The sequence below is a fragment of the Dermochelys coriacea genome, chromosome 8 (assembly GCF_009764565.3).
Source record: "Dermochelys coriacea isolate rDerCor1 chromosome 8, rDerCor1.pri.v4, whole genome shotgun sequence".
Classification (NCBI taxonomy): Eukaryota; Metazoa; Chordata; order Testudines; family Dermochelyidae; genus Dermochelys; species Dermochelys coriacea.
The window spans coordinates 9566947-9593930 of NC_050075.1; the positions used below are offsets into that span (position 1 = coordinate 9566947).

At 44.9% G+C, this 26984-nt stretch overlaps 1 protein-coding gene across 1 annotated transcript; it reads right to left on the bottom strand.

The window, feature by feature from the left end:
* Nucleotides 1-5044: 5044 nt before the first annotated feature.
* On the bottom strand, nt 5045-26984 carry PKD2L2 (polycystin 2 like 2, transient receptor potential cation channel). The gene is made up of 15 exons (XM_043520577.1): nt 26780-26984; nt 25468-25569; nt 24396-24529; nt 21824-22080; nt 20664-20885; nt 19798-20026; nt 17976-18146; nt 15106-15287; nt 14221-14341; nt 13000-13101; nt 11700-11791; nt 9780-9849; nt 8686-8810; nt 6713-6834; nt 5045-5289 (listed from the first exon to the last, which is right to left on the bottom strand). Exons 1-14 carry the CDS (start codon nt 26862-26864, stop codon nt 6717-6719), a joined length of 2010 nt encoding a protein of 669 aa, XP_043376512.1. The 5' UTR covers nt 26865-26984; the 3' UTR covers nt 5045-5289; nt 6713-6716.

The following is a 26984-nucleotide window of genomic DNA, read 5'->3' on the forward strand; positions in this document are numbered from 1 at the left end:
GTCTGATGCCTAAAGAAAGGCTTTGTAGTGGCTCATAAACTTGGAGCAGCTTGACTGGTTCAAAGAGCCCAATGCTACCAGCTTCTCTTAGGTATGGCCACTGGCACCAAGCATAGAGTGATCAGACAGCAAATGTGAAAAATGGGGACGGGGGAGAGGAGGGGAGGGGTAATAGGAGCCTATATAAGAAAAAGACCCAAAAATCAGGACTGTCCCTATAAAATTGGGCCATCTGGTCACCCAAACCAAGCAGCTTGCAGTGGGAGACTATTTGGGGGATGTAGTGAGGAGAGACCACCTGAGGCATAGAGTAACTATGTTCTATTAAAGCAAAATAAGTCAAGAAGGGAAAAAATGAACATAGCCAAGGATAGTGGCAAGTATCCAGGACTAGGGAAATCCCCAGCTATAAATCTACCACTTCACACTTTGGTGGTGGTGGGGAAGAGCTAGGAGACTGTCACAGTGAGGCAGACCTGAGCAATACAATAAATAGCCTGTTGCAAGTTCTAGCCTTCTAAAGGTCAGGTGACTGAAGACTAGCAGCAGGGGCTGCTGGGAGAAAGGGGCCAGGCTATAAAAAGATCTGTATGTTACTCAGACCAGTTGGAGAACCACCGTGGAGGGGATGCCTGGAAGTCTCTCAGTATGGGGCCTATGGGAGAGCCCTGTGAAAGCAGCTGTGGCCAAAGGTCAGGAGAGATCTGTAGACCAGAGGCCTACAACTTAGGACATGGCTGTTGTAGGAAGTAGCCCAGGGAATCAGCAAAGGGGAAGGACTGTTATGGAGGATTGTTACATCTGCTCTAGAAGAAGTCTCAGCTCAGCCTGAGGCCGAATCATCAACTCACTGGAATACCCAAAGCAAGAGGAAACTGAAGCATGGCTCGACCCTGACACTAGGATGAAGTAAGTGACCCTATTGCAGATGCCTTCCTAATTCTGTAATATGGTACTAAAATGCATAGCTGCTTCTCCTGTGCCCTTTTCCAGACACAGCTAAGGCAGTTCTACAGCAGTAACTCGGTGCTGAAATAATACAAGCCCTGAGCAACATGCAAAGAACATGCAGGCCCTGTCCCTAGAAGGGTGAAACTCAGTGGATGTTAGTAACAGAAAAGGTTTGGAATGTTAGGTTTCCTCTTAAACTGGGCTGGTGATGGTGTTATTGATGTGAGTTGATCTTCTGGCCCTTGCCAGTGAAGGATAACAACCCCTCTCATCCTGATCAGTCTGGCTTGGGACAATGGCTGGCCTCAGGCTTTTGGCAGTGTTTAAGTTAGTAATAAAGACAAATCTGGGGAGAGGAGTCTGGGCCATTTCCAGTGTTTTTGCTATTTGGGGAGTGGGGCAAGAACCAAACCAAAGGTTCAGATGATGCTTCCTGGCATTCAGCTGTCTGCTGTTTGGTACTTCAGGTATTTAGCTACTCATCCCAGTGCTGGTTTCAGCTCCTAGACGCCCCCACCACTGTAGATCTTTCTAGGGCAGGTACACAGGTGCACTGTGCCAAAGCTTGTTAACCCTAATGACACTTCCCAATGACCAGGAAGTAGCCCGGGGAATCGGCAAGGGGAAGGACAGTTATGGAGGATTGTTACCTCTGCCCCAGAAGGAGAAGTCTCAGCTTGAAGACTTCCTGATGACCCAGGAAGGTGTCCTTCCCAATGACCAAGAAGGTATCCTTGCTATTGATTTGCTTTGAGCTGCCATGATTTATATGAGGCAAACAGCTGCTGGCCTTCCTTTCCAGCTGAGCACCGCAAATTGCTAATGGAGGTTCTTAGCCTTGCTTGCTTCTGAAAAGGGAAATCTTGCTGCCAAGGGATGTATATGTTCCTCCCTCACTTTCAGATTAGAAAATTGTGGGATGGCCAGACAGGCAGTGAATATTTGGTGTGTGTGTGTGTGTGTGTGTGTGTGTGTGTGTAAAAAATATATGAAGGGGCAGTAGATTTCAAAGGGTTTGTGATCCTGTTAGGAGGAACAGCATTCCTTGTCGAGTTGACTCTTCGTAACAGAAATTGGGTCATTAACAGGAAGCATTGGGAGAGGGAACAGAAATGCCTGATGAGCATGACTGGATTTTACTCCTACTGGTCACTCATGGTGGGATTCTCACTAACACCAGACAGCTGACTGGGCTGGAGCGCTGCTGAAGACTTTGCTTGGTTGAGATAGGGGTGGAAGGGGATGCGTGGCCTCAGAGAAAGGCCATGCCTTATTCTCATCAGTATTTGTATACACAGTGGGGCATTAGGAAGATATGTTAGGTCAGCAGAACTATGAAGAAATAATGGTTAAAATCCGCTCTAGCTAGTGATAGATTGTTGTTTTCACAAACTTTCCTGCCCTTGAAGGGGCGGGGCAGGGAAATGTGACTGGTGCTTCAATGTGTGAGCAGGCTCCATAGCTGGTACCATACTGTCTTTAGCAAGAACACCACTTGGGTTATAAATATTCAGGTAGGAACCAGCAAACCAGTGGTGCATTTTGGTAGATGTGATTAATGAGCAGCCTCTTCTTGCTTAGACCTACAACTACTCTAAATGGCAGGTTTCAGAGTAGCAGCCGTGTTAGTCTGTATTCACAAAAAGAAAAGGAGTACTTGTGGCACCTTAGAGACTAACAAATTTATTAGAGCATAAGCTTTTGTGAGCAACAGCATCCGATGAAGTGAGCTGTTGCTCACGAAAGCTTATGCTCTAATAAATTTGTTAGTCTCTAAGGTGCCACAAGTACTCCTTTTCTTTTTACTCTAAATGGGTTAGTGCTGCATTTTTCAGTGGAAAACTGAAGTAAAAGGCAGATTTATGTGCACTTACAGTATCTGTTCATAAGGCCACCTGGTAAGTCCCTCTCCTGGATACAGGACGCATCTCTACAGGAGAGCAAAGTTCATTCTTTCTAATAATTACATACTGCTATATAGCACTTCACTATTTAGCCATTACCAGGCCATCCATCAGCCAGAGCTGAAAGAGAATTAGTTTCCTAATTCAGGTGCCTATCAATCACTTTAGTATCTGGGTGCAAATTAACTTTTGACTTTTTTTTTGGAGGAGATGGGAATACATGAGAATCTCCTCTACTTAAAAAGAGAAGGCAGTTTCTAGCTTCCCCGGGTTGCCTGGGGAAACCTTGAAATATGATCCTCGTGCTTCCTAAAGGCTCAAAAACCAGAAGGTAAATAATAATTTTAGGTTTTGGTTTTTATTTTATTTTGAATCTTATGACTTTGGGCAGGGAGGGAAGTGGGGTCTAACTCTCATATTTTTTTTTTAACTTGAGTGAGTGACACTGCACCCCTGAAAGTTTGCAGAGACAGTGAAAAAAGATCTAAACCTCTGAAGGTTACGTAATGGGCATGGAATCCCATGGCATGGTGGTAAAGTGTTAGGGGCAGGGCTTCATTAAGCCTAGTAACGATGTTGCTCAGGTCAGATATGATTATACTGGACAAAGCGCTACTAAACACAGTAAGGCAACAAGTCTGCAATGTTGGGGGATAGATTAAATGAGCTAGTAGGTCTTTAGTTTTCCTGAATCTATATTCACCAGGCTTTCTGATTAGATAATATCCAGTACTGAGTTGCAGTTGTCTGCTGGCACTCCCAGGACTTACTGAATTTTGTGTTCTTGATTTTTTTCACTTTTGGAGGCCTGAGCTCAAATCTAGCTTGGGTAAGAACTGAAGTTGAAGCTGGTGTTTTTTCTCTCTCTCTACTGACTGCGGATGCTTGTCTCTCTCGCTCATGCACCAGGCCTTGGGGCGACTGGCACCCTCAACTGGCTGGGAGCCTGGAGCTGGAATACACCGGGGAGTGGAGTGGGAATGCATCATGCTCTCATTGAGCCTGGCTCGGTGCTGGTGCGTTTGCTGTCTGACCAGAGTCAGTCACCAAATTCCTACTTGGAAACTAGGCTCTGTCAGTCTCTCTTCAGGCTCTAAAGGGAACATTGGCCATGAGGATTTCCTGCATGAGGAGAAAAATACATGGGAACCCTTAGGAAACAGGAGGATGTGTACACCGGAGTTAAAAGCACACAGCTGTCCGGTGCCAGCTGACTCGAGCTGTTTAATTGTGGTGCAGAGATTCAGGCTCGCGCTGGAGCCCGGACTGTAGGACCCTGTGAGGTGGGAGATATTCCCTCCCCTACCTTGTCTCTCCAATATTCTGGGATGGTCAGGCTACAACAACACTGCACGCAGCCTTAGAGACTAGCTGTTGTGTTGGCTGTGCCAGGGATGGAGAAGGTTACAACTGTGCCTGGTTGATTTTCTGCATGCAGGGCTTGAAGCAAGTATGGGAGTGGCAATCCTGCTTCCTATGGGTCCTGCCTATCCTAACTCCTCCCTTGCTGGGAACTAGCCTCTGTTCTTCCTGGCTGGCCCCGTTGCGGATGGGCTCCCTTTTCCATTAACCACCATGGCAGCAAAGGAGAAATGTGAACCGACATTCGCTTAAGTTTCCTTGTTGGTTTCTTTCCTAGGCTCCCATTTGAAATGTGGGTCTTGGAGCCCATTTAAAAACTCAGTTAATCTGAACAAAGATGGATTGTCCATTCTTTTTAATCCCTATTTTACCAGCTGTGGCTGTGCCTGAAACCTTCATTAAATGCCAGGCTGAACGGAAGCAGCAGCCTTGTTGTAAAGAGGATTTCCACACTAGATAAAGTTGAGAAATATTTCTAAAATGTGCTTTGCCTCTAACTGTCTCGCTTCCCTGAACCACTGAGCATGTCTAACCGACAGGGATTGTAATATTGGGGTGAGTGATGCCTTAGGAGCCCCAGGAAAGGCTCCCCATTGTGCTAGGTGCTGCACAGACCAACAATAATGGAGATTGTCTATAAACTCTCTTGGCACAGCGACTGTGTGTCAGAGAGGACACGATCGCTGAACAATCTGTAAGGTGTAACTTGCCTCGATTATCCAGTGCCATCGTCCTTGGAACTGAATCCTTTCCACCCTTTATAGTGCTTTAGCCTTTCTCTGAATTGTAAACTGCAGCAGTCAGAACGTGTTAAATTTAGATACCAGATAACAATAGAAAGCTTTACCGCCCGCCAGTATCCTGTATGCTGAATAAGTCAGTCATTTAGCAGGCATACAGATAAAAATCAGCAGATTTTATTTATTTTTCATGACATTTGAGAACTTGGCACTGTAGTTGAATGGCCTTCCATCTTCCCTAGCGTCTGTGTTCTTTCAGAGCTAGCACTTGCCAGCATGCTTGGAAAGCTTTGGAATATATGATTTGTTTTGTGCAATTTGTCTCTCTGCAGCTGTAACCAGGAACGAACAAAGATCACAATTACCAGCTAGTTTTAAGCGAGCCACCTCTGGCTTCTTTTTAAAAGCTTGCACTTGAGCCATCCAATGGGGAAATGTATTGTTGGTGTCAGTCTACCCTGATCGGTACCACTGATGGAAAAGATCTGAATGAGCTGTTGGTGGGGGGAGGGGAGGCGGGGGAGAGAGAGAAGGAAGGCAGGGAAGCATCTTCTGAGCCCTAGCATTGGTCACTCCAGATTAAGTTTGGGCTAGAGCGGAGTGGGGAAGCTTGTGCTGCTTCTACCTGTGTGGTGTGTGTTTAATGGATGGTCAGAGACCTCTGGTTCCCAGGACTATCAATCCAGCACTTCCCATGAGCATCAAATACATGGGAGGGGGGGGGGGGGAATCCACAAGAAAAAAAATCCCTAATCCACCTTCCAAGACAAGCTGCTCTGTATAAAATTGATGCTGGCTGCTTTGATCTGGCAAGCAAAGAGGAAAGCTCCCCCTACTGGCTCATCTGAAGGAGGACTGGATGTTTTATAGGTGAATTAGATTTTGTTGGAGGTGAGACCAAGCTAATTTGTGAGAGGTGGGAGCCAAAGGAAGGCCTGTTAAGAAACGAGTGTTTCCATCCTTTTCAGTGGGCAGGATCTGCCGTAACACAGAAAAGTCTGTAATGCTTTTATCTAGTTCTTACCAGCGGTAAATGTCAAAGTGCTTTACAAAGGAAGTCAGTATCATTATCTCTATTTCAAAGATGGGGGAAACTGAGGCACAAAACTGCAGCAACTTGCTCAAGTTTACCCAGCAGGCTTATGGAAGAGCCAGGAATAGAATCTAGGTTCGTTGAGTCCCGGACCAGTGCTCTGAGTGGTGGAGCTCTACCGGGGAAGTCTCTGCAGCCACTGCCCCATGAAGGCTGTCTCCAGGCAGCCCCCATGTAAGGGGGGAGGTGGTAGAATGCAGACCAGAGTGGGACTGTAGGATCTGCAACTACATGGATCCTTTGACTCAAAATGTCTTTTAGGGGATATGAAAAGGCAGCCACCCTGATCCAGCCTGTTGGCTAGAACAGCCATAGCTGGGTTCTCCTGCAGCTCCATGCCCTGCCTGCAGCTTGAGGATCAGAGATTCCTGCACAGAGCCTGACTAACTCTGGCTTTTGGTGTGTGTGTGTGTGTGTGTGTGTGTGTGTGGGACTGGGGGTTGGGGAAGCATGAATTTCACTCAGTCCTGGTGAACACATTGGTTCACAATTACAGGAAGGTAGAGGGGTTAATACTGAATTTCTCTGTTTCAACTTAAGAAAAATGTTAAGAGAAATGGTCCCTGTTCCTTCTGTCTGGAAACACAGGAGCTTAGGAGAGAGAGACTCCTGTGGATGACTCAGAAATTCAGGCAGCAAAGAAATAGGCCTATCCCTTATACCTCACTATCTCTGTTTCTTGTCTGGAGAGCCTTTCAGGTCAGGCATGCCTTTCAGAACTCTGCTCAGCTTTGTGTTAACCTCGTTTAGTCGCTTCTCCAGTTCCGTCGCATATCTGAAAAGTCTAGCACAGAATAAAAATGCACCGATAAGTTGTACCCAGGGGGCACTGTCTGGTCTTCAGAACTCTGTTTGTAAAAGTCATCCTCGTTATTTGTATTGTGGTAATCCCAGTCATGGGCCAGGAGTGCTCAAAGCCAGACTCAATCTCCTGTATATCACAGACCACGCAGCCACCTCCACACCAAGCCCACCATAGACAATAATTAGACCATAGTCTTACAGCGCTGCAGTGGCAGGGAACTGATTAAGTGAAAGATATTCAGATGATCCTAGTAAGTGACCTGTCTCAGGTGCTGTATAAATGCAGACTGGAAAGACATTCCCTGCCCCAAAGAGTTTACAATCTCAGTTTACCTCTCCAAGCAGCGACTGTGACTCTTCCAAGAGAATGTGGGGGGGGAGAATGTCACCACAACCTCTTTCTTTACCTCTGCATATTGGTCCCTGTGCCACTTCCCTGCCGAGTCTGGTGTGTCGGGGCCGACGAGGGGAGGATGCCCAGTCTCTGCACTGAGGTATACCTCACCACCGGTGCCCCATATTCTTGGTACAGAAGGTATAAAACATCTATTTACTCCCAATAATTTAGTGTTCTCCAAATTGTTCCTCTCTCTATCTCTTGCTGTTCTCCACAACTAAACGTAAAACATGGGCACTGAGGAATGATGAGCTAGATCCCCACCCACTGATACCTGTGAGATTCTTTTTGTGAATGTCAGTGGGCCTTGGACCTGGTCCATGGTGAGGGGAATTCTTCAGCCATCTCACTACTGTCCTTATTTATTGCAGCATGATTTTCAGACTCCAGCGTAGGGTGTATGTGCGTTAACTGATTGACTGGTACAACCCAGCCTCTGGATGCAGTTCTAGCAGTATAAAGGTGTCTTAAACCGGGTATAGCTGATCTGGATTCCTGAGCCTGAATAAGCCATGCCCAGTATAAGCATCTTTAAATGCACCAGCATAACTGCTTGCAGTTTGCTGCTTTAACAATGCCGGTATCCTTAAAGAAGCAAAACCTTCTCGTGTAGCTAAGCCGTGTGGGTGTAATCGACAGTGAGTGAGACTACTGCCCTGCCCTTTGCTGGATGGAATGTCAAACTTAGGGCTGTAGAGAGACCAGGTAGGTGAGGTAATTTTTTTTTTTTTTTTTTTTGCATCAACTTCTGTTGGTGGAAGAGACTTGAGGAAACTGACTGGAGTAACTACTCCAGAATAAGCTATTCTGGAATCATTCCTTCCCCGGGAGCTATTCTGGAATAGTTACAGCGTTTTTAAATTTACCCCTTACCTTCTACTAGATTAACTTTCCTGTGTAGACAAACCCCTATGCAAAGCTGGGTTTCTAGCTGCTTGCACAGCCACGTACTATTGCTAATGGTGGTTCTCCTGGAACTTCAGTCATTAGAAACCTCTGCTTGTGTAAGTGAAGGTGGCAGGTTCTATCCCCATCCTGGTTGTGTTGGTTACAATACACATCAATTGATCCTCGCAGATTTAAGGGCAGGATTTAGAAGTTGCTCATCTTCCCACTTGCCCCTTCTGCCCTGTCTCAGGAGGCCTGTGTGCATTTGAACAATCTCTCTTTCTAATGGGTGCTGTCCTGGTTGCTTGTCCCTCAGCTGACTTGGTACAAAACCCCAGTTAAAAGTGGCACAGGTGACCATTGAGAATAGGCTGCTGCACCTCAGCTGAATGAATATTAAAAAGGAAAGTGTAATGAGGTGGGAGATGAGCCAAGCTGATTTCTCCCCCAACCTGCCAGTGTCATCTGCAAGGGTCCACCTCCTCCTCCCACTTACAATAGACACAGTAGCTAGTGCTACTCTGTCCAACTTTGACACAGACGTACTGCTGAAATTCCTGAGGAGAGACTTGGTCCTGAGGAGCCGCAGCCAATTCCTTATTCTCAGCAGAGTGATACTTCTGGTTAAACTTCTCCTTCCACTGCTGTAGCTGTGGTGACTTTAGATAACCCTGCTCAACAGAGGAAAGGGTATGTTTTCCAGAAGAAAAGCCCCATTGTATAAAGAGCTAGCTGTCTCCCACACACACACTGTAGGTAACACATTTGCTCACACAATGTATTTTAGGATGCATGCAGCTGCGGGGAAAGATGCAGCTGTAGGGGAAAAATTGCTCTCTGGCTTTTTTGGAGGTCTCGTCTCCATTTTAAAGGGAATCCTGCATCAGATCCTTCCAAAACTATGGGGGGGGGGAGGGTATAAATATTCATTCAGAGTTAGGAGAGGCCCCAACATGGCTTTACCTGTTGAAGGAATGTTACAGAATGAGTAGAGAAAATAAAAGAATTCTCAGGGGCAAGACAGTTTCCATTATGCAACTGTCAAAGCTCCATTTTTATGGACTCTTAAATAGTTCAAGGGGAGGCAACAAGGTCGCAATGAAATGGTGACCCTCTATTGCCTCAGTATGGACTTCACAAGCCTCCTGGGAATTCTTCGCTTCCTTCTGTAGCACAAAATAAAACCTGTGGAAGTACTTCCTCTCTCAGATGCTTGGAAGCAGATGGGGGTCTCTGACCCAATCAGGCCCCTTATATAGCATTTTGCCTTCTATTTCTTGTATTGCTTCAACATTTGGTTAAATGATCCACTCACAAGCTGAGAACCTATTCCCACAGCCTACGGTCTCTGCAAAGGCACTTAATTCAAGCTGGCAGCAGCTCTGCTCTTCTGATGCCTGGCCTCCCCTGAACAGAGTGGCACTGTGGATGACCTTTCACTGAGGGCTAGAGAATACAACTAGAAAACTCATTTCACTGTGTTCACATTTGAATGCTACTTCCATGATGTAAAATGTTTGTGTGTTACATCAACATACAACTTAAACCCTCCTCATGTTCTCCACTTAGTTACCATTGCAAGTAAAATCTAAAATAACATCAATGCTTTTTGGAAAGAAAAAAAGAGAAACAAAGTCTACCTTCTCGTCCACACTAGATCTTCTGGAAAGCTTCAGAGCATTGTCTGTTTTGGAGGCAGAATGTCCTTTGCTATCCAACACGCTAAAAAAGGAAAATCATGTCCGAGTAGGTCTTTGAGGCTCGGGAGGGTATGGGGGGAAATCTCTCTAGCAAGAAAAAGGATGGGTCTCTGAGATGGATTGATGGCTTGGACTATTTGTCTTGTGAGAGTAATGAACAAGACACGCTGATGGACCTTTGTAAGTCCTCACAACAGCGAACGGGCCATTGAAAGGAGGAAATTTGGCAGTCATAATAGCAATAGGAGGACTTTACTGACTGAAAAGGAGTACTTGTGGCACCTTAGAGACTAACAAATTTATTAGAGCATAAGAAGGTGCCACAAGTACTCCTTTTCTTTTTACTGACTGAGAAGATGCAAGAGCTAAAACCACCTAGCTCAGGGGTTCTCAAACTTTATTGCACTGTGCCCCCCCCCCTTTCTGACAACAAAAATTACTACACAATCCCAGGAGGAAGGTCTGATGCCTGAGCCCTCTCAAGCCCCACTGCCCCAGGCAGTGGGGCCAAAGCCCAAGGGCTTCAGCCCCAGTGTGTGGCCTGTAACCTGAGCCCCGTTGCTCAGGGCTGAAGCCCTCAGGCTTCCCGCAAGACTTGGGGATCAAGACATGGGTGGGTGGGGAGCCTTTAGTACTTGGTTGGCTATGGGGCCACATAAATAATATGGCTCCAATCCATGTAGTGTGCTAAGAAGGCCTTTTAATGAGAAACTCCCAAGAAAGGGACAATATTTAACTGCTCCCCAAGGAGATGGATATTAGCTGTCCCTTCTCGGGCCAGAAATGAGCTTTCATTCAGGAGAGAGAGTAGACGCTCCTTTCACCTTCTTATTGTGCAGGAAAAAAGAAAACACACCAGAACCAGTCTGGGAACTCTTACCTTCACTCCTGGCAGTGAGGATGTTAGAGCATTAAGATCCTTCAGGATGAAAATCAGTAGTTTCCTTTTGTAATGACTGAAGGACCATGCAGAGTCCCCTTCATACCAAGGGCCCGCATATCATCACAAACACAAAATGACTGCATGTCTGAGCATGCATTACCCTTTGTGTGTACAAAGAAACCATTCTAAAGCTGGCCCTGCATGTTTAATCAGCCAAAGACTACAGTGGGCTCTTCTGAAAGGTATGTGCATCGCAGTGAGTTAGCCATAGTTGCTGCAGTAAGTATTTATGCGAGGTTGCTATTAAAAAGGGAACATTCTTCTCCCCATATCACTGTGCAAATAAATCACAATATTTTTCTCTTCTCCACAGATGAAAATATTTACTACTTAAATGGCAACCACTGCAATTTAACCAAAGCTTTAATAGTCTCATTTATTAACTCATTCAATCTAATGTTTAATCTATGTTTCCCCACTAGTAAAATGGTAACATTTTTGTGAAGTTCTTTGAGAGAACTGAATGAAAAGCACTGTATCAGAGCTAGGCATTATTTTTTTTATTTTAAATAAGACTATTAAGGCTGATTTAGGGATAAGGACTGAGATCATATGAAAATATACTCCAGGGAGCAATCTTATCTTGTCCATCCCCCTTAGCACAGGCAGGATCTTCCCATCTCTGACTTCTATGATCACCAAATTGCAGTATGAAACACCTTTAGAGCTTCATTCTGCCCTCCTGCTGCCATCATTGTGAGTTGTATCCAGGAAACTAAGAGTGAAAATGAGCATATGGTGCCCCTGAAATCAATGGGAATTAGACTCCTAAATACCTTTGAGGATCTGAGTCAGAGTTCACTCACTCTACCTCCTGCACCATTTTCCAGATACTAGAGTGTATTTGAAAATTAAGTAGATGGATTAAAAGTAATTTACTGAAAGTTAAAGAAAAAATGCCGGGGCTGGATTCCTACGTTTTCATGCTTTGCAAGCTTCCACCTCCTGGATACAAATCCTCCATCTTTGATTTCTTCAGCCGGAGTTTCACAAGGGCTTTATTGTAACTCTGAGCACAATTTAAAGAAAGGGGAAAATGCACCAAGTGAGTTAAATGTCTAATTGAGTCTTCTACAGAGAGAAATGCTTCCCCACAACCCATGGCCCAAAAAACTTGTAATGCTTGAATTTAAGGGACACGCTGTCAACGTGAGGCATCGGCAATTTAGAAATGAATCCTATTAGTGTTGCATTCAGCTCCGAAAATTTACCCTTTTATAGTCAAAAGCCTCGTGGGATCCCCTCAGACAATATACAAGTGAATCCAGTTAGCCTCTTGTTTCTTCTGCTATGTTCAATTTAATCTTAAGTTTTCTCTTTTTCTCTTTAATTATGAACCTTTGAACTCCTTTGATTTATAAAGCCATCTTGGTGGGACCTGAACAACCTAGTATAAAATGTTCTTACATGTTGTGGGCCAATTCCTCAGCAAAGCTGAGCACCCAGCTCCCTTTTGGAATCGGGCTCTAGGGAAATTAGTGACTCAAACCAACAAAACCCCAGAGGAAAACGGAATGGTTGCAAGAGCCTAGTAATTAATTCTGCACATATATGCAGATACCTCAAGCAAACACGGCTGGAAGCCCTGGTCCTGCAGCGAGCTCTATGAAAATGGATCCCTGCAGAATAGGGGCCTTCATGCACATCCAATTGACCAAATTCTCAATCGCAGACCCAAAACATTATCCCAATGGATAGTGATTTTTCTGATAAAGGAGTGATCTCAGGATGGCTGTATTCCATTCCTGGGGTCATCTGTTCTACTGGATCATCTCTCTACAACCTTTTAATGTTCAGCATATTCTCCTTGACATGCATCCTTTTTGGGAGGGGAAGAGGAGGTCTTAATTTCAGGCCTAAAGGTGACCTGAAAAGTTTAAACTGAAAGCGGTTTATACCCCTTTTTGCTCCTTTGTGCTGTATAAAGATAGCCTGAAAGTTGGAGGGTGGGGGTTGAAGATTTTAATTGCTGCTTGTTTGGTCTTCCCAAGTTTTCCAGGAGGGCTCTCATTAGAGGTCTCAGAGATGTACCCTGAAAGCTCTCATCTATTTGTTAAAACTGCAGAAACAAATTCAGAGTATGCTTAAATAGTTACAGACTAACTGATTTCACAACAGGCATTTAATCAGTTCTGTGGATATTTTTTTTTTCTTGGAAAAAATATTTCTATTGAGTGTGACCCTTTAAACGAGAGCATTTTAGAGGTATGTACTTACCTGTCTAATGAGGTCACTGATCTCAAATTCTTTACTTGGTATCACTGCGAAGTCAGCTTTCACTTCTGAATATGTGTCATTAATAATAGCCAAGAACATGTTCTGCATAGAAAGGAAGCATTTGGAAATTTTCTCTTGTAAATTCTATTTCTGCTGTTCTGAGTCTACGCAGATCTATTCAGGTTCTTATCTAGCACCCTTCTATCCCTATTCTGACTTCGCTTCTCTTTTTCCCCGACGTGTGCGGGAGTGCTTCTGTGCTTAGCATGGCAGGGACATACACTAAAGTCAGCCTCAGAGGCTGCTGCAGCAGAGTGCTAGAAAACTAGGGGTAGCAACTATGCCATTTGGGCACCAGTGTCCTGGTATTAAGGATTACAGGTTAGAAAAAAGGGCCAAATTCTGCTGACATTTACACTGGTGTAAATAAGACACAATCTAAGGTGCATCTAGAGGATCAAGTAAAGGAGAATCATACCAAAGGTGTGACACCCTAGATGGAACTACAGACTGCCTCTTCCTACCTCTGTCCCTGTATTCAGTGCTGCGATGTTCTTTGATGGAGGACAACTTTAGCTCAGCAAGGGTCTGTCTTCATTGAGCCCTGGGCTAACCTAGCCCAAGGTGTGAGCAGCTGTGCTGCAAAGCTACACCAGAGTTACTGTGTCCTCACTGGTGCTGCACTCATCTGTGTGTGTTGATAGACTTTTGACGGCATGTTCTACCGTTCTTTGTGCTGCAGTAAACTGAGCCACACTGATTCTTTCCCCGTGAATTGTGGGAGATCTCGTCTTTCCTTCTGGGAACATGGGCAATTGTGCGAAGGCACTGGAAGACTATCAGCACTCAAGTGTTTTAATCTGTGTCCACTCACTGCAAAGTGGGTGGATTACCAGTCCAAGTGAAAGCTGGGATCCAGAGTTTTAACCCATGCCTCCTGTTGGGCTAGCTAGCCTGGGTTGAAACCACCATTAAACTCAGGTGAGATGGGAGGAGGGTTAAAGGCAACACCAGAATCAGAACCTGGGCTAACTCTCTGAAGGAAACACAGAGGCTTGCATAGACACAGCAGGCCCTAGCAGTCACTGTCACATGACAACCCTCCATAAGAGTGGCCAAGTCTGGTGTGCACAAACTTTACTATGTGAAAGGAGAGGGTTGAGTATGACTTGTGTTTAATGTAAATGTATTATTATTATTCATAACTAAAACACCACTTACCAGCAATACAAAGAACACAAAGAACACGAATGTGATGAAGTAGATGGGGCCGAGAATTCGGTTGGCTTGCTCTATGCTTGCAAAGTTAAAATCACCCAGCACTATGCGAAACTGTGTAAAACTTGGAGAAAAAATAACAGAAATGTTGTGACTGTGTGACTTTCTTTTCAAGTCTTAAAGGGGTTATTTTGTAAGGTAGGAAGTATATGATTACTGATTAAAGAACTTCTGGAAGATAAATGTTTAGAAAGGCACAAGCCAAACACTCGCTAGCTCTGTGCATATGCCCATGTAATAAAAGTTATGGCCGATACAGGCAGTTCAGGGTGGAAACTCATTGCCAAGATTCTGGCACCTGTAAAATCAGAGTGATTACTCAGCAGGTTTTCTCTGATTTTTACCCACAGGGCATAATGGAGCATGGCTTAGAGGTCGGGGAATGTGTTCTGCGTGATTCTGAATACATTTGGGGCTGCAGATCAGGCAACAGTCCTATCCACATGCCCATGCACAAATTATTCTTGCTGTCAGGAATGAGGGCTGTTTTCAGCCAAGACTCTGCATATACCGTTGATTTGGAAGCATATTGGGTACTGGAGGCAGTAAACCCGATTCCAGGTGCCAACTGGGATCTGATCTGGTCTGCTGCAGCAGCAGCAGCACCAAGATGGTTGAGAATGCCTTTCTAGAGGAAATCCAGAAGGGGTTGTGGATGGGCAGCTGGGCTCTGAGCTTTGCAGCACTCGTATTACCTGAAAAGAGTACAATTACTGCAGTAGCATAAGTGGCAGGAGGCCTGAATTTTTAAGCTCTGCTGAGGGGAGGCCCAGTTTACATGCCCAGTAAATGGGGTGTCTGCACTGCAAAGGTTTGAAAGCTGCATACATGCAGTTCTGAAAAGTGGAAAACTCATCGACTTGTGACCCGAAGACCAGGTAGCCTAACTGTGCGTATGCAAAGAATATGATGAAGAACATGATGGCAAATCCAATTATGTCTTTGGCACAGCGGGATAAAGTGGAGGACAGCTGAGTCATCGTCTTGTTAAAGCTTATGTACTTAAATATCTGGAAGAGAACAGATCAAGTTATTACTGGGAGGTGACCAAAACATATTGTACATTCTTTAATACGATATTGCAGTGTTGTCTGTTTACAGTTACTTACGGGTTAAGTCTAGTATCCAATCAATATTGATAGCATGAATCTTCAGTTAGAGCTTGACTGGACATGTTTGTGGGGAAAGGATTGCTCTGTGGGCTGGTGGCCAAATACATTTGCTCAGTAAAGCTCACTGAGGGGGACTGCGCTCCTACTGGATGCTGAGGCTTGTAATCAAGTCTGTGGCACATGGTGACTCCTGGCAAGACAGCTTGGCTTGCAACAGCTAACAGCCATGATTCAAGGCCTCCAAAATAGGGTCGATCCATGGGGGGGCTGTTGATAAGGAGGTTTGTCCCCCAAATGTTTGAGAGTTTAAGATGACAAGTCATGTATTCAAAAGCAGATTTGTATTCTTGTGTGATGGTCAGCAGCCAGGCAGACTGAATGGCACCAAGAGCCACAAACTTCCCCTCTTTACGTTAATGGCACACAAATTAAAGTGTCTGCTGTAGCTTATTTAAATGCTTGGGGCCTGACTTTAAAAAAAGCAGTTTCTATTCTCCCGACGCTTCCCCTTATGCTTGCACTCTTCTGATTCGTAGCCACCTATCTACTACAGTGCTAGGCACTTTACAAATGTCTGAGCCAGAGATATAGATCAGTGAAAAGTACAGGAGTAATTTTTGTCTGTACAAATGGAAGCCAAACTCAGGGCCTTCACAGAATCTGGCCCAGACACTTTTAGAATAATAGAATCATAGAAATGCAGGGCTGGAAGGGACTTCAGGGGGTCATCTAGTCCATTCTCCCCTTTCCTCCCTCTTCCCCTCCCCCCCGCACTGAGGCAGGACCAAGTAAACCTAGACCATCCCTGCCAGGTATCTGTCCAACCTGTTCTTAAAACCTTCCAGTGATGGGTATTCCCATGCTATGTCCCAACCATGCTCCCTTGGGAACTGTCATAAATTTCAAGGGAAGGATAACCACCTTCCTGTATACAGTGCTATAAAATCCCTCCCAGCCAGAGGCAAGGGGTAAGAAGCTAAGGTAACCTCGCTGGCACCTGACCCAAAATGACCAATGAGGGGACAAGATGCTTTCAAATCTGGAGGTGGGGAAACAAAGGATTCCGTCTGTCTGGGTGATGCTTTTACTGGGAACAGATCAGAAATGCAAGCCTTCCAACTCCTGTTAAGTTAGTAAGTAATCTAGCTAGAAAATGCGTTATTTTCTTTTGTTAATGGCTGGTAAAATAAGCTGTACTGGAGGGAATGTATATTCCTGTTTTTGTGTCTTTTTGTAATTTAAGGTTTTACCTAGAGGGATTCTCTATGTTTTGAATCTGATTACCCTGTAAGGTATTTACCATCCTGATTTTACAGAGGTGATTCTTTTACCTTTTCTTTAATTAAAATTCTTCTTAAGAACCTGATTGATTTTTCATTGTTAAGATCCAAGTGTTTGGGTCTGTGTTCACCTCTACCAATTGGTGAGGATTATTATCAAGCCTTCCCGAGGAAAGGGGGTGTAGAGCTTGGGGGAGGGGGGGATATTTGGGGGAAGACATCTCCAAGTGGTCTCTTTCCCTGTTCTTTGTTTAAAACGCTTGGTGGTGGCAGCATACTGTTCAAGGCCAAGGCAAAGTTTGTACCTTGGGGAAGTTTTTTAATCTAAGCTGGTAAGAATAAATTTGGGGGTCTTTCATGCAGGTCCCCACATCTGTACCCTAGAGTTCAGAGTGGGGAAGGAACCTTGACAGAACCTATTTCAGAGCTTAACTATCCTTTATAGTTCAAAAGTTTTTCCTAATAGCTAACCTCAAACTCCCCTGCGGCAGATTAAGCTGATTGATTCTTGTCCTACCTTCAGTGGAGGTGGAGAACAATTGATCACCATCCTCTTTGTGACAGCCCTTAATCTGAAGCGTGTTAACAGGTCCTCCCTCAGTCTTTTTTTCTCAAGATAAACATGCCCAATTTTTTAAACCTTTCCTCATAGGTCAGGTTATCTAAACCTTTTTATCATTTTTCTTGCTTTCCTCTGGACTTTCTCCAGTTTGTCCTTATCTTTCTTTTACAGCACTGTGTCTATTAGTAGACTTTATGTGCACTACAAAATGAACTTTATTTTTAAATAGCTGAAACTGTATTTAAAAGCTATCTTGGCTGTGCCATCAGTGTAGGCCAGATCAGAGCTTTTTAAAACTAGATCTAGGGAATAAATGAGTTTTAAAACACTGCACACAGTTATTCCCCACTCAGTCTAGCAGGCCAATGATTCTGTATAGGAGACAGGGCTTTTAGCCATGTGATCCAAAATGTGAAACTTGTCTTTAGAAGGATGACAGTTGTGTAAGGATTGGGCATGTGACTGGCCCTTGGGGATGGTTCCTTAAGCAGCCAGATACCCTGTTTCTCTTCTGGAATCATATAAACAGAAGTGAGCTGTAGCTCACGAAAGCTTATGCTCTAATAAATTTGTTAGTCTCTAAGGTGCCACAAGTACTCCTTTTCTTTTTATAAACAGAATTGTCACTTTTAGCTCTACCTTTGCAGTTCAGCCTTGAAGATGTAAAAGCAAAGATTTACAAAACACTTAGCAGTACTGTACTATGATTCTGGTGTACAACGTAGGAAAATGGAGAACTGGTACCTTTATCCATGCAAAGAAGACATTGATAGCAATCATGTTGTTGTAACGGGTTTGCCAGTATGCAAGGAAATAAAAGTCTGGATACACATAGGCATTAGAGAGCAGGCTTTCCATCAGCAAGGACACCTCTACAGTACGATACATATTGAAGGCAATGGCAAAGATAGACAGCTGAATAAAAGCAGAGGCTAGTCAGACTATGGTCCAGATATCCCCTCTCATCTTCAGTGCTCTAATTGTGCCCAGCTGCATGATCATTAGTCTAAAACTCTCTATAGCTTGGCAAGAGTAATCAGGAACATGAGTGGAAACATGAGTACAGGAATGTGTTGGAAGTATGATGTCAAGCTGGCATGTTCAGGGAAGGAGTCCACTGAAGGGGGGAGGTGTCACCTCTGTGCCATCTCCTCCTAATCGCTGCCCTTCTTGCCCTTGTAAAGCCCCTCTCTGGATGTCCCAATAGGACCAGGCTCTAGACAGTCAGACAGGCATGATTCCAAGCACAGTCCCCCACCAACCGCATAAGGGATGAGTAAGTAGGCAGTACTAAATTACTTCCCCCTTGAATTGTCTGCTAGGGACCATCTTCTGACAGGGGATCTGGGGCGAGGGAGCCATATGAGACTGATTCCTATCAGAACCAGGCTCATTTGCGGGCTAGGTTTGGACCAGGAAGCAATGTGGAGGATTGAGGGGGATCAGAATTCCTCAGATTGAGGAATGGGGGTTGTGACACCCCATAACCACCTCTTCAACAGAACTATTTAAGGGAAACTCTGTCAGTGGAGACTTGTGTTTCCTGTTGTATGGGTGGTGAAAACCCACACCATGGGCTAGTTTGGCCCTGAGCACAGATTCAGGATTTAGCCCCACAACAAACTAACATTCTGGTTGTATGTTAAGGATGTCCAAATTTTCCTGCCTGAGGGCTGCATTGGCAGCTTGCCAGGGGCCTTGTTCAAAGTCCACTGAACTTAATGGAAAAACTCCCACTGATATCTGGATCAGGCTTCAGAAGCCCACGGACCACAACTAGTTTAGTTTGGTCATAAATTAATTATGAAACTGTATTATCAGATTTATTTTTAATCATTTACATCAGTGATACTCAGATCTCAGTGGTTCAGAAGCCAAATTAGCAATCAACATTACCCAGAAGAGTCATAGTAGTGTGAATTCATTGTTTCGTTTACTGTTTTTATAAATGAATGAATATATATAAAATATAAATTCTCACAGCAAAATGACTGACCAAGTGTTGTTGTTTTATCAACTACAATTGGTTGTTAATATAGTAAAAATGTCCTGATTGGTTAATAATTAAATCACAGTGTTTTAATATCATGTGCTGAAAAGAGCCGCTGGAGACGCATTAAAGAGCCACTTGCGGCTCGCGAGCCTCAGACTGAGCATCCCTGATTTACATTGTGGTAGCATCAAGAGGCCCCAGGTGCTGTACAAACAGTTGGAGACACTCCCTGTCCTGAAGTGCTTGCAGTTGAACAAGACAACACAGCGTGAGAGGGAAGAGAGGCACAGGGAAGGGAAGTGACTTGCCTGGAGTTACATGGCACATCCATGGCAGAGCTGGGTAGAGAACCCAGCTCTCCTGAACCCTCATTCAGTGCCCTACCCACTGGATAACATGGCCTTGTCACTATATTAAAACTGGACAGACCCACTGTAACCAAGAACTGAATCAGGGCTGTTTTCTCTCTTGGCCATCTCTGTCACATCTCACAATGGCCATTTGTTCCAAACTCGTAGCTTCTGATGGAGATCTCAAACCTGCAGGTAGAAGCCAGGACTGGGTAGTACTCACCGACACCAGCAGCATGTCCAGCCAGTTCCAGGCACTTTTAAAATATTCTGTTTTCAGTTTTTTAACTTTTAAAATTTCTTGGATGATGAAAGCAAAGATGAAGAGGCAAAAGATGACTTCACAAGAGGCAAGGAAATAATCGTAGTAAGTGACGTATCTGAGAAGCTTTACTGAGTAAAACTGCGAAGAAGGAAGAGCACCACCAGTGGCTGGGAATTCCACTACCAACCTGTGAAGTGATTTAGACAGGATTGTATTTGTTGCTGCTTTCAGTGATCAGACAGCATCACTTTAAGCCTTTGTCCTTAAAATTAAAACATGATCCAATGAGGGAAAATGCTTGTGTAAAAATAGCAAACTTAACAACTTCCATTTCCATTAACTCTTCCTCTAAAGATAATTCTCAGTCATCCAGAAAGGGAGTATAATGGAATAGGCTGAAGACAAAACAAGAAAAGCATGTGGCACGCAATCCAAATAGGTGCTGTCCGTTAATATTCCATGTTTGCACTGATCTTAATTAAATGGTGTCTGAGCAGATCAGACACTCTGCCAACACCTAAGTTCAGGATTCTGTGTTTTTCCTTCAGTAGCTCATAAGACTAATACCCAATGCTCTGATGGTGCAAAAGGTTACTCAGTCAAGTCCTGCCCCACAGGAATAATTGGCTATACAGCTAGCATAACCCTCTGCAGGATTGGGTACAAGCGTTTGCTCTTGTTTTAAGAATTAGCTGTCTTCCCAACTGCTGGGTGAGAAACATAGAACAGGGTGTGCTGGAGATAAACCGCCTTTTATTTCACTCTTAAAGAAGCATAATGCCTTAGTAAATGGGATTTCAGAGAGAGTAAAGGCAAGCACTGACCTGACTACACAGAAGAGGTTTATGTTAGCATTATACACTGAGAAGTCAATAAATACGACTCTTGTTCCTCTAGTGAGCCAGCCGTTACGTCTGAGAAACGCAAGCTTCCTTATGCTCTCAGCCTTTGATTTAGGTAAGGTGAACATAAATCCTCCGCCGCTGTAAAGGCCAATAGCTCCCCAGTGCCAGGGGGCTAATGAGGAAGCAGAGGAATACATCCATCTGGTGGCGACAAGGAAATAAAGGAGCTCAGCTCAGGGGAAATTGGACTGGAAGAGGTTTCTAATGTATCCAATGATTTTCTAGTTCCTATGCTTCACTCAACTACTACTGTATTTTGGACTGTAATCCAGGCTCCTAAATGATCCTTTCCTCACTAGGAAAAATGGAATACAGACCTGGCCATGGAAGATTTACATATATTTAATTTGGGTAGTCAACACACTCTTCAAAGACGGATACACTTATGAGCTTGAATTTCTCCCATGGTAAAGCAGATGGAATAATAGCTTACACCTTCTATATCCAAATGGAACATCTCATGTTTACACACAGCTTATTGCTATTGTAGTAATCCAGTTTACCTTCTCTTTAAATGGATTTAAATGATCCAAAGTAAAATGTGTAGTAATGGCTGAAGAATTCTTCTGGAGGTCTGAAAAACTGGCTTTACCTCTGTCTGCATGGCATTAGTATCAGACCAGAAATGGTCAACTCAACTTCAGGCCTCCTATAATTTGATGCTTTTCCAATCAAATCAATGCAGTTGCATACATCTTATTCAAGTGCTGAATTTGGTCCATAGTCCCTAGTCTTTTTTTTTTTTTTTAAACTGTGCATCTATGGTGCTAAATAAGTGGGGCTGCACCAACGTAAATCAGTGAAGAATTTGTCCCATTGTGTGTGTGTGTGTGTGTGTGTGTCAATTTAGAAATAACAAGGTTAGATCATTGAGATAATCTGTGCAGTAAAGCAATGACAATGGAAATTGCACTGAGCATTTTTTAGGTTTTATGGATAGAATTCTGAAAAACATCTAAGAGAATTAAGTGTCCAACTCTCATTGAAAGTCATGGGATTTAAAAAACCCTACATGTCTTCTAAACCTATATCCAAAGTAAATAGTAAGAAAATCCAAAGTGGAAGACTACAGTACTTACACAGACCCATTCTTTAGACCAAAATCAGATTTATCTTCAGCTACATAGCGGTATTCATGATAACACTCTTTCAGAAATGTTCGGAAATAGGGATAGATGGCACACGTGTTGTTGCGGACTTTTAGCTGACGAATCTGGGCTACTCCTAAAAGTAAGTTCTCGTAGTAAACATGACTGCTGTTTCTGTGGCTTGTCAATGTGTTGTTGTTGTACCATGTGTCCCAGTACAGACCATCAAGCAGGGGTCCTTCTGTAAACTACATAGCACAATGAGATTAGATAATTAAGAGAAGCTGGAAAGGCCACTTTCAGTGTAAGTTTTTCAAGATACCAATCTTCCTTATAGAGCTCTCAGATAAAACGCTAAAAATTACAAGTTAGGACAGAAAACCTAGTTGTTCTCCAAAAGCTAAGAACAGTGCAGTGTGATAGGTTGTAAGAACATAACAGCCATACTGGGTCAGACCAAGGGTCCATCTAGCCCAGTATCCTGTCTTCCAACAGTGGCCAATGCCCCAGAGGGAATGAATAGAACAGGTAATCATCAAGTGATCCATCCCGTTGCCCATTCCCAGCTTCTGGCAATCATATTGTTCAAGGCCTTTGAAGAGAAAGCAAAGTAAAGACACTGGCATGATGGGGCACACTGTCATGCTGGGAATATCACAGTGCAGGCAGGGAACTGTGCCGCCTGGGGAAAAAAAACTCAAGTCAGGAGGGAGAAAGATGCAGGTTTCCGCCCAGGAGAGATGATGGCTGGGAGCCTAGAGTGGGTGCCCTTGCTGGACCATGGAGAGAATATGGGGGCACTTGCCCTGAATTGTGACAGTTATATGTAGTTCTGTAATGACCATTTGGTTATTTGGGATCAAATCTGACTTTCCAAAGACCGGTTCTGATATGTACTTAAGGGTCTGCTCCTGGCTTATATTAATCAATAGAGCTTTGATCAAATGGATCAGACTTTGTTTTTGAAAGCAGGAAAGAATCCTTCCCCCCCCCCCCTTATCAGCAGCCAAGTAGCACTTAGAAAGAATGTTACAGCTTAGGTGAGTGCTAATTAGAACCAATAAAAATGTGATTGATGCAGCGTGGCACTAGAATGCATATTACAATTTGCTCTGTCTTTTGAAAGATGGAGACTTTGCATTAATACATGTGTTGGGGGAGCTCAGAATTGTATGGATCCAACTAGCGATCAAAGGGGGGGCATGGATCCCCCAGATTGATTTTATAATCAGATTCCACTGCTTTTTAAATCTTAATTAGGAAAAAATAGTCCTAGAATTACAATCTTTGTGTCTTCTAATGTTGTCTGGACACTATAGCAAACTGAGCTGAGTCCCCCATCTAGTGGTAAAAATCTGTGTGAGCATCTTGCACCCAGCTTCATATGAAAGCTTAGACTCGAAGGTTATGTCTACACTGCAATCAAACACCCATGGCTCGCTTGTGTCAGCTGACTCAGGCTTGCAGGGCTCAGGCAGAGGGTTATGTAATTGCAGTGTAGACGTTGGGGCTCAGAGCCTGGACTCCAGCCCCAGCCTGAACATCTACACTGCAATTTTGCAGCCCAAGCCCAGTGAGCCCAAGTCAGCTGATATGGGCCAGCCACAGGTGTGCTACTGCAGGGTAGATGTACCCATAGCCACAGCATATGTCTACACTGAAGAAAAATCCACAGCAGCAAGTCTCGGAGCCTGGGTCAACTGACTTGGACTTGTGCTATGGGGCTAAAAGTAGCAGTGTAGAAATTCCCGCTCAGACCGGAGAGCTTTGGCTCTCAGACTCTGCCTCCTCACCAGGTTTCAGAGTCTGTGCTCCAGCCTGAGAAGGAACATTTACACTGCTAATTTTAGCTCCATGGTGAAAGCCCAAGACAGTTGACTCGAGTTCTAAGACTCCCTGCTTCAGGGATTTATTTATTTTTGCAGCGTAGACATACCCTAAGTGGAATCCCAGTGGCAAACCAGGTAATCAAGGGGAAAGTTCCTTTTGGCTGAGCTAGTAGGACCTGTCCTGTGCTAACCCACCCCCAGGAAAGTCACTTCTTTGCAATTATTAGAGGGGTAGCCGTGTTAATCTGGATCTGTTAAAGCAGCAAAGAGTCCTGTGGCATCTTATAGACTAACAGACGTATTGGAGCATAAGCTTTCATGGGTGAATACCCACTTCGTTGCGTGTCACAGGACTCTTTGCCGCTTTCTTTGCAATTGAAAATCGAGACAACTGTAAAATCGAAGTAATCCCTTTTCTATTTTCCTTTGATTATCCCAGTCCTAAAACCGAGAGTAGTAAAGAACAAGTATGAACATCCCCTCCTATAGTTAGGTTAGTCTATCAGAAATGCTTATATTTGTACTCGGATCTTTTACAAACTTAGAGTTGATCAACCCTTCTCCAGCTGGTGAGACACTACACTGGTTTCTGTACCACGAGGCCAATTCTCGTCTGGATAAGCCTTGTATACAAAATGTTCCACTGTTGCTAATACCTCGGAAACTGCACAATAACACTAAAAGCTTGTTCTCCTGGTCAGCTCCCAACAAAAAAATTAAAATTAGAACCTTACCTTCCAGAAATCAACCATGCTGCCTATGGTCTTGAAGGAACTTCTATCTGTCTCAGACACAGAGGTTTCCAGAAAGAGATTTGACATAACTTTGTTCAGGTAATACATGTCTGTGTTCACCATGCCAAATGTCACTAGCAAAAAAGAAAGAAAGGGTTTGATTGTAAAATGAGGCCTGAGGATGAAGACAACTGCCAGTAGCACAGTGATAGCCCGATAGTGCTGCTTACATCAAACTGGAAAAGTAGTAGCCTGGAAACAACCTAAAAATGGAGGTACTTTTGGTCTGTTAAAAGCAAATGAAAATTATACACTTTCATTTAGTATACTTTAAGCAGATAATCCACCTAGGGTACCTGTTTACCTTATCACAGTAACTATACCGGGACCCTGCATGCATTACAAGGTGTCAAAGCCCATTGTTTAGAATGTATTTAAATCAAAGGAAATAAGTTCATTAAGCACCAGAGGGGTGTATAATATTTTCCAATTTCATAGTGCCTTTCATCTCAATTCATTTTACTGTTATAGTCCAGATTCTGATGGTACTTCAGTTAAGTGTTACTTCAGTTTTACAATGGGGTACCATCTTCATTAACTGTTGTTCTGGAAGAAAAGTTTTGTCGGGACACTTGCAAATGAAACCACACCACTGGCTGAAAGTCAAAGGGGTGGGAGATTGAGGGCATGTCTACACTACCACGCTACATCAGCGCAGCTGGGCCACTGTAGTGCATCTGGTGAAGACTTACTTTGCTGACAGGAGAATGCTATCTCATAGACATAATTACTTCACCTCGGTGATAGGCAGAAGCTATGTCGGTGGGAAAGCGTCTCCTGCCAACACAGTGCAGTGTGGACAGCGCTTTAAGTAGACCTAACTTGCCTCGCTCAGGGGGGGTGTTGTTTTCACACCCTTGAGCGATGTAAGTTGCATCAACTTAAGCAATAGTGTAGACCAGCCCTGAGTGGCGGTAACTCTCAGCCTTCCTAGCCCAATGTTATACATGGAAAGAGGTGTAGCATTTGAAAACCATGCATTACAATTCATTTAGCTCATTAGTGGACTTACATATACATAGATCTGTAAGGAAAATTATGTAGATTAGCAGTTCCTGAAGGGTAGTTTTCATTTCTAGCTCTCTGCTATAGGTCAGACGAGGTTTCACAATACCTAACCATGTGAAATAAAAATGCAGGAAAATAGAGGAGGGGCATACATATTCAAAGAAATAATAAAATTAAAACCAGATTCCAACTATGCAGAGAAAATCCCCAGGCCTTTTAGCATTTGTAAAGTGAAACCCCTTTTAACCCTGAGATTTTCCAAATATGTTTTGAAATTCTTGTATGCCGTGAAAGAGGGGGCTTTCAAATCAGAGAAATGTGCATGCTTGGGGCGTTTCCCTCCCTTTGAGTATTGGGTGCAGTGCTTGGGGCGTTTTCAGGATCTGATTCCTTATTGGCTTATTTAAGGACATTTAAGTGCCATGACATTGCCGTAGAGAGTTGGGTTCTTGAAGTCAGTGTGAGAGCTTCTGGGATTGTTCAAAGAATGGGATGGCAGGTGAAGCACTTGCAGGAATGGGAAGGGGGTGGACACTGCTTTGGCTGCATCCCATCCCCTCTTCTTTATTTTTTAAGTCATCCCTGTCCCTCTTAACTCAGTCAGGGACCTAGCTGGAGAATGCCTACCACATTGTTATTGCTGTACAAACACAATAATCAATAACAGGTGGACTAGGCTGGACTGTGCAAGGCCGGGAATGGCCAAGGGCATGGGGGAGAGGGAGCCACGGGTGAGGCTGGGTCTGAAGGGCGCTGGATGAGCTGAGCAGGGGATGGGTAGGTTGCTCTTTCTCGACTGAGCCGGGCAGGGTTGGGCTGAGCTGGGCTCCCAATGATGGGAGGTGCAGGGACAGACCCCACAGGCTGGGTAGGGACATGGTAGCCATCGCAGGATGGGCTGGTTTAGAGGGGTGAACAGCAGCTGGGCTGGGCTAGTTTGGGGTGCCTGGGGCCAGGGCTGGGCTAGCTCAGTGCTGGGGGGGATGCTGGGCTAGCTTGGGGTGTATGGAGGGGGGCTGGGGGGGGAATGGGCTAGTTTGGGGTCCACAGGGCCAGGGCTGGGCTAGCTCAATGCCAGGGTGGGAGGGGAGCTGGGCTACCTTGAGGTGTATGGAGGAGGGCTGGGGGGATTGGGCTACCTTGGGGGTGCACGGGGGGGGGGTTGGGCTAGCATGGGCGGGGTTGGTGGGGGGTGGGCTAGCGTGGGGTGCACGGGGGGGGGCTGGGCTGCTCGGGGGGACCTGAGCTCTGCGGGACGCTGGGCCCGGTGGCTCCTTGCCCCCGGGCCCCGCCGCCGCCGCCGCCCCCTCACCCACCGCCCACTCTGCGGGTCCCCGAGGGCCGCCGCTCGGCTCGGGGCTCCGCCGCCTCCAGGCCGACCGGCCCGCCGGGGCGCTCCATGGCGGGGCCTCGGCTCCGAACCGCCCCCCGCGGCGACCGGGCCGAACTGCGCGGGCTCGGCCGAGCCTGAACCGGGCCCTGGCCCCGAACCCGTGGCCGCGCGGGCGGGCCCGCGGGGAG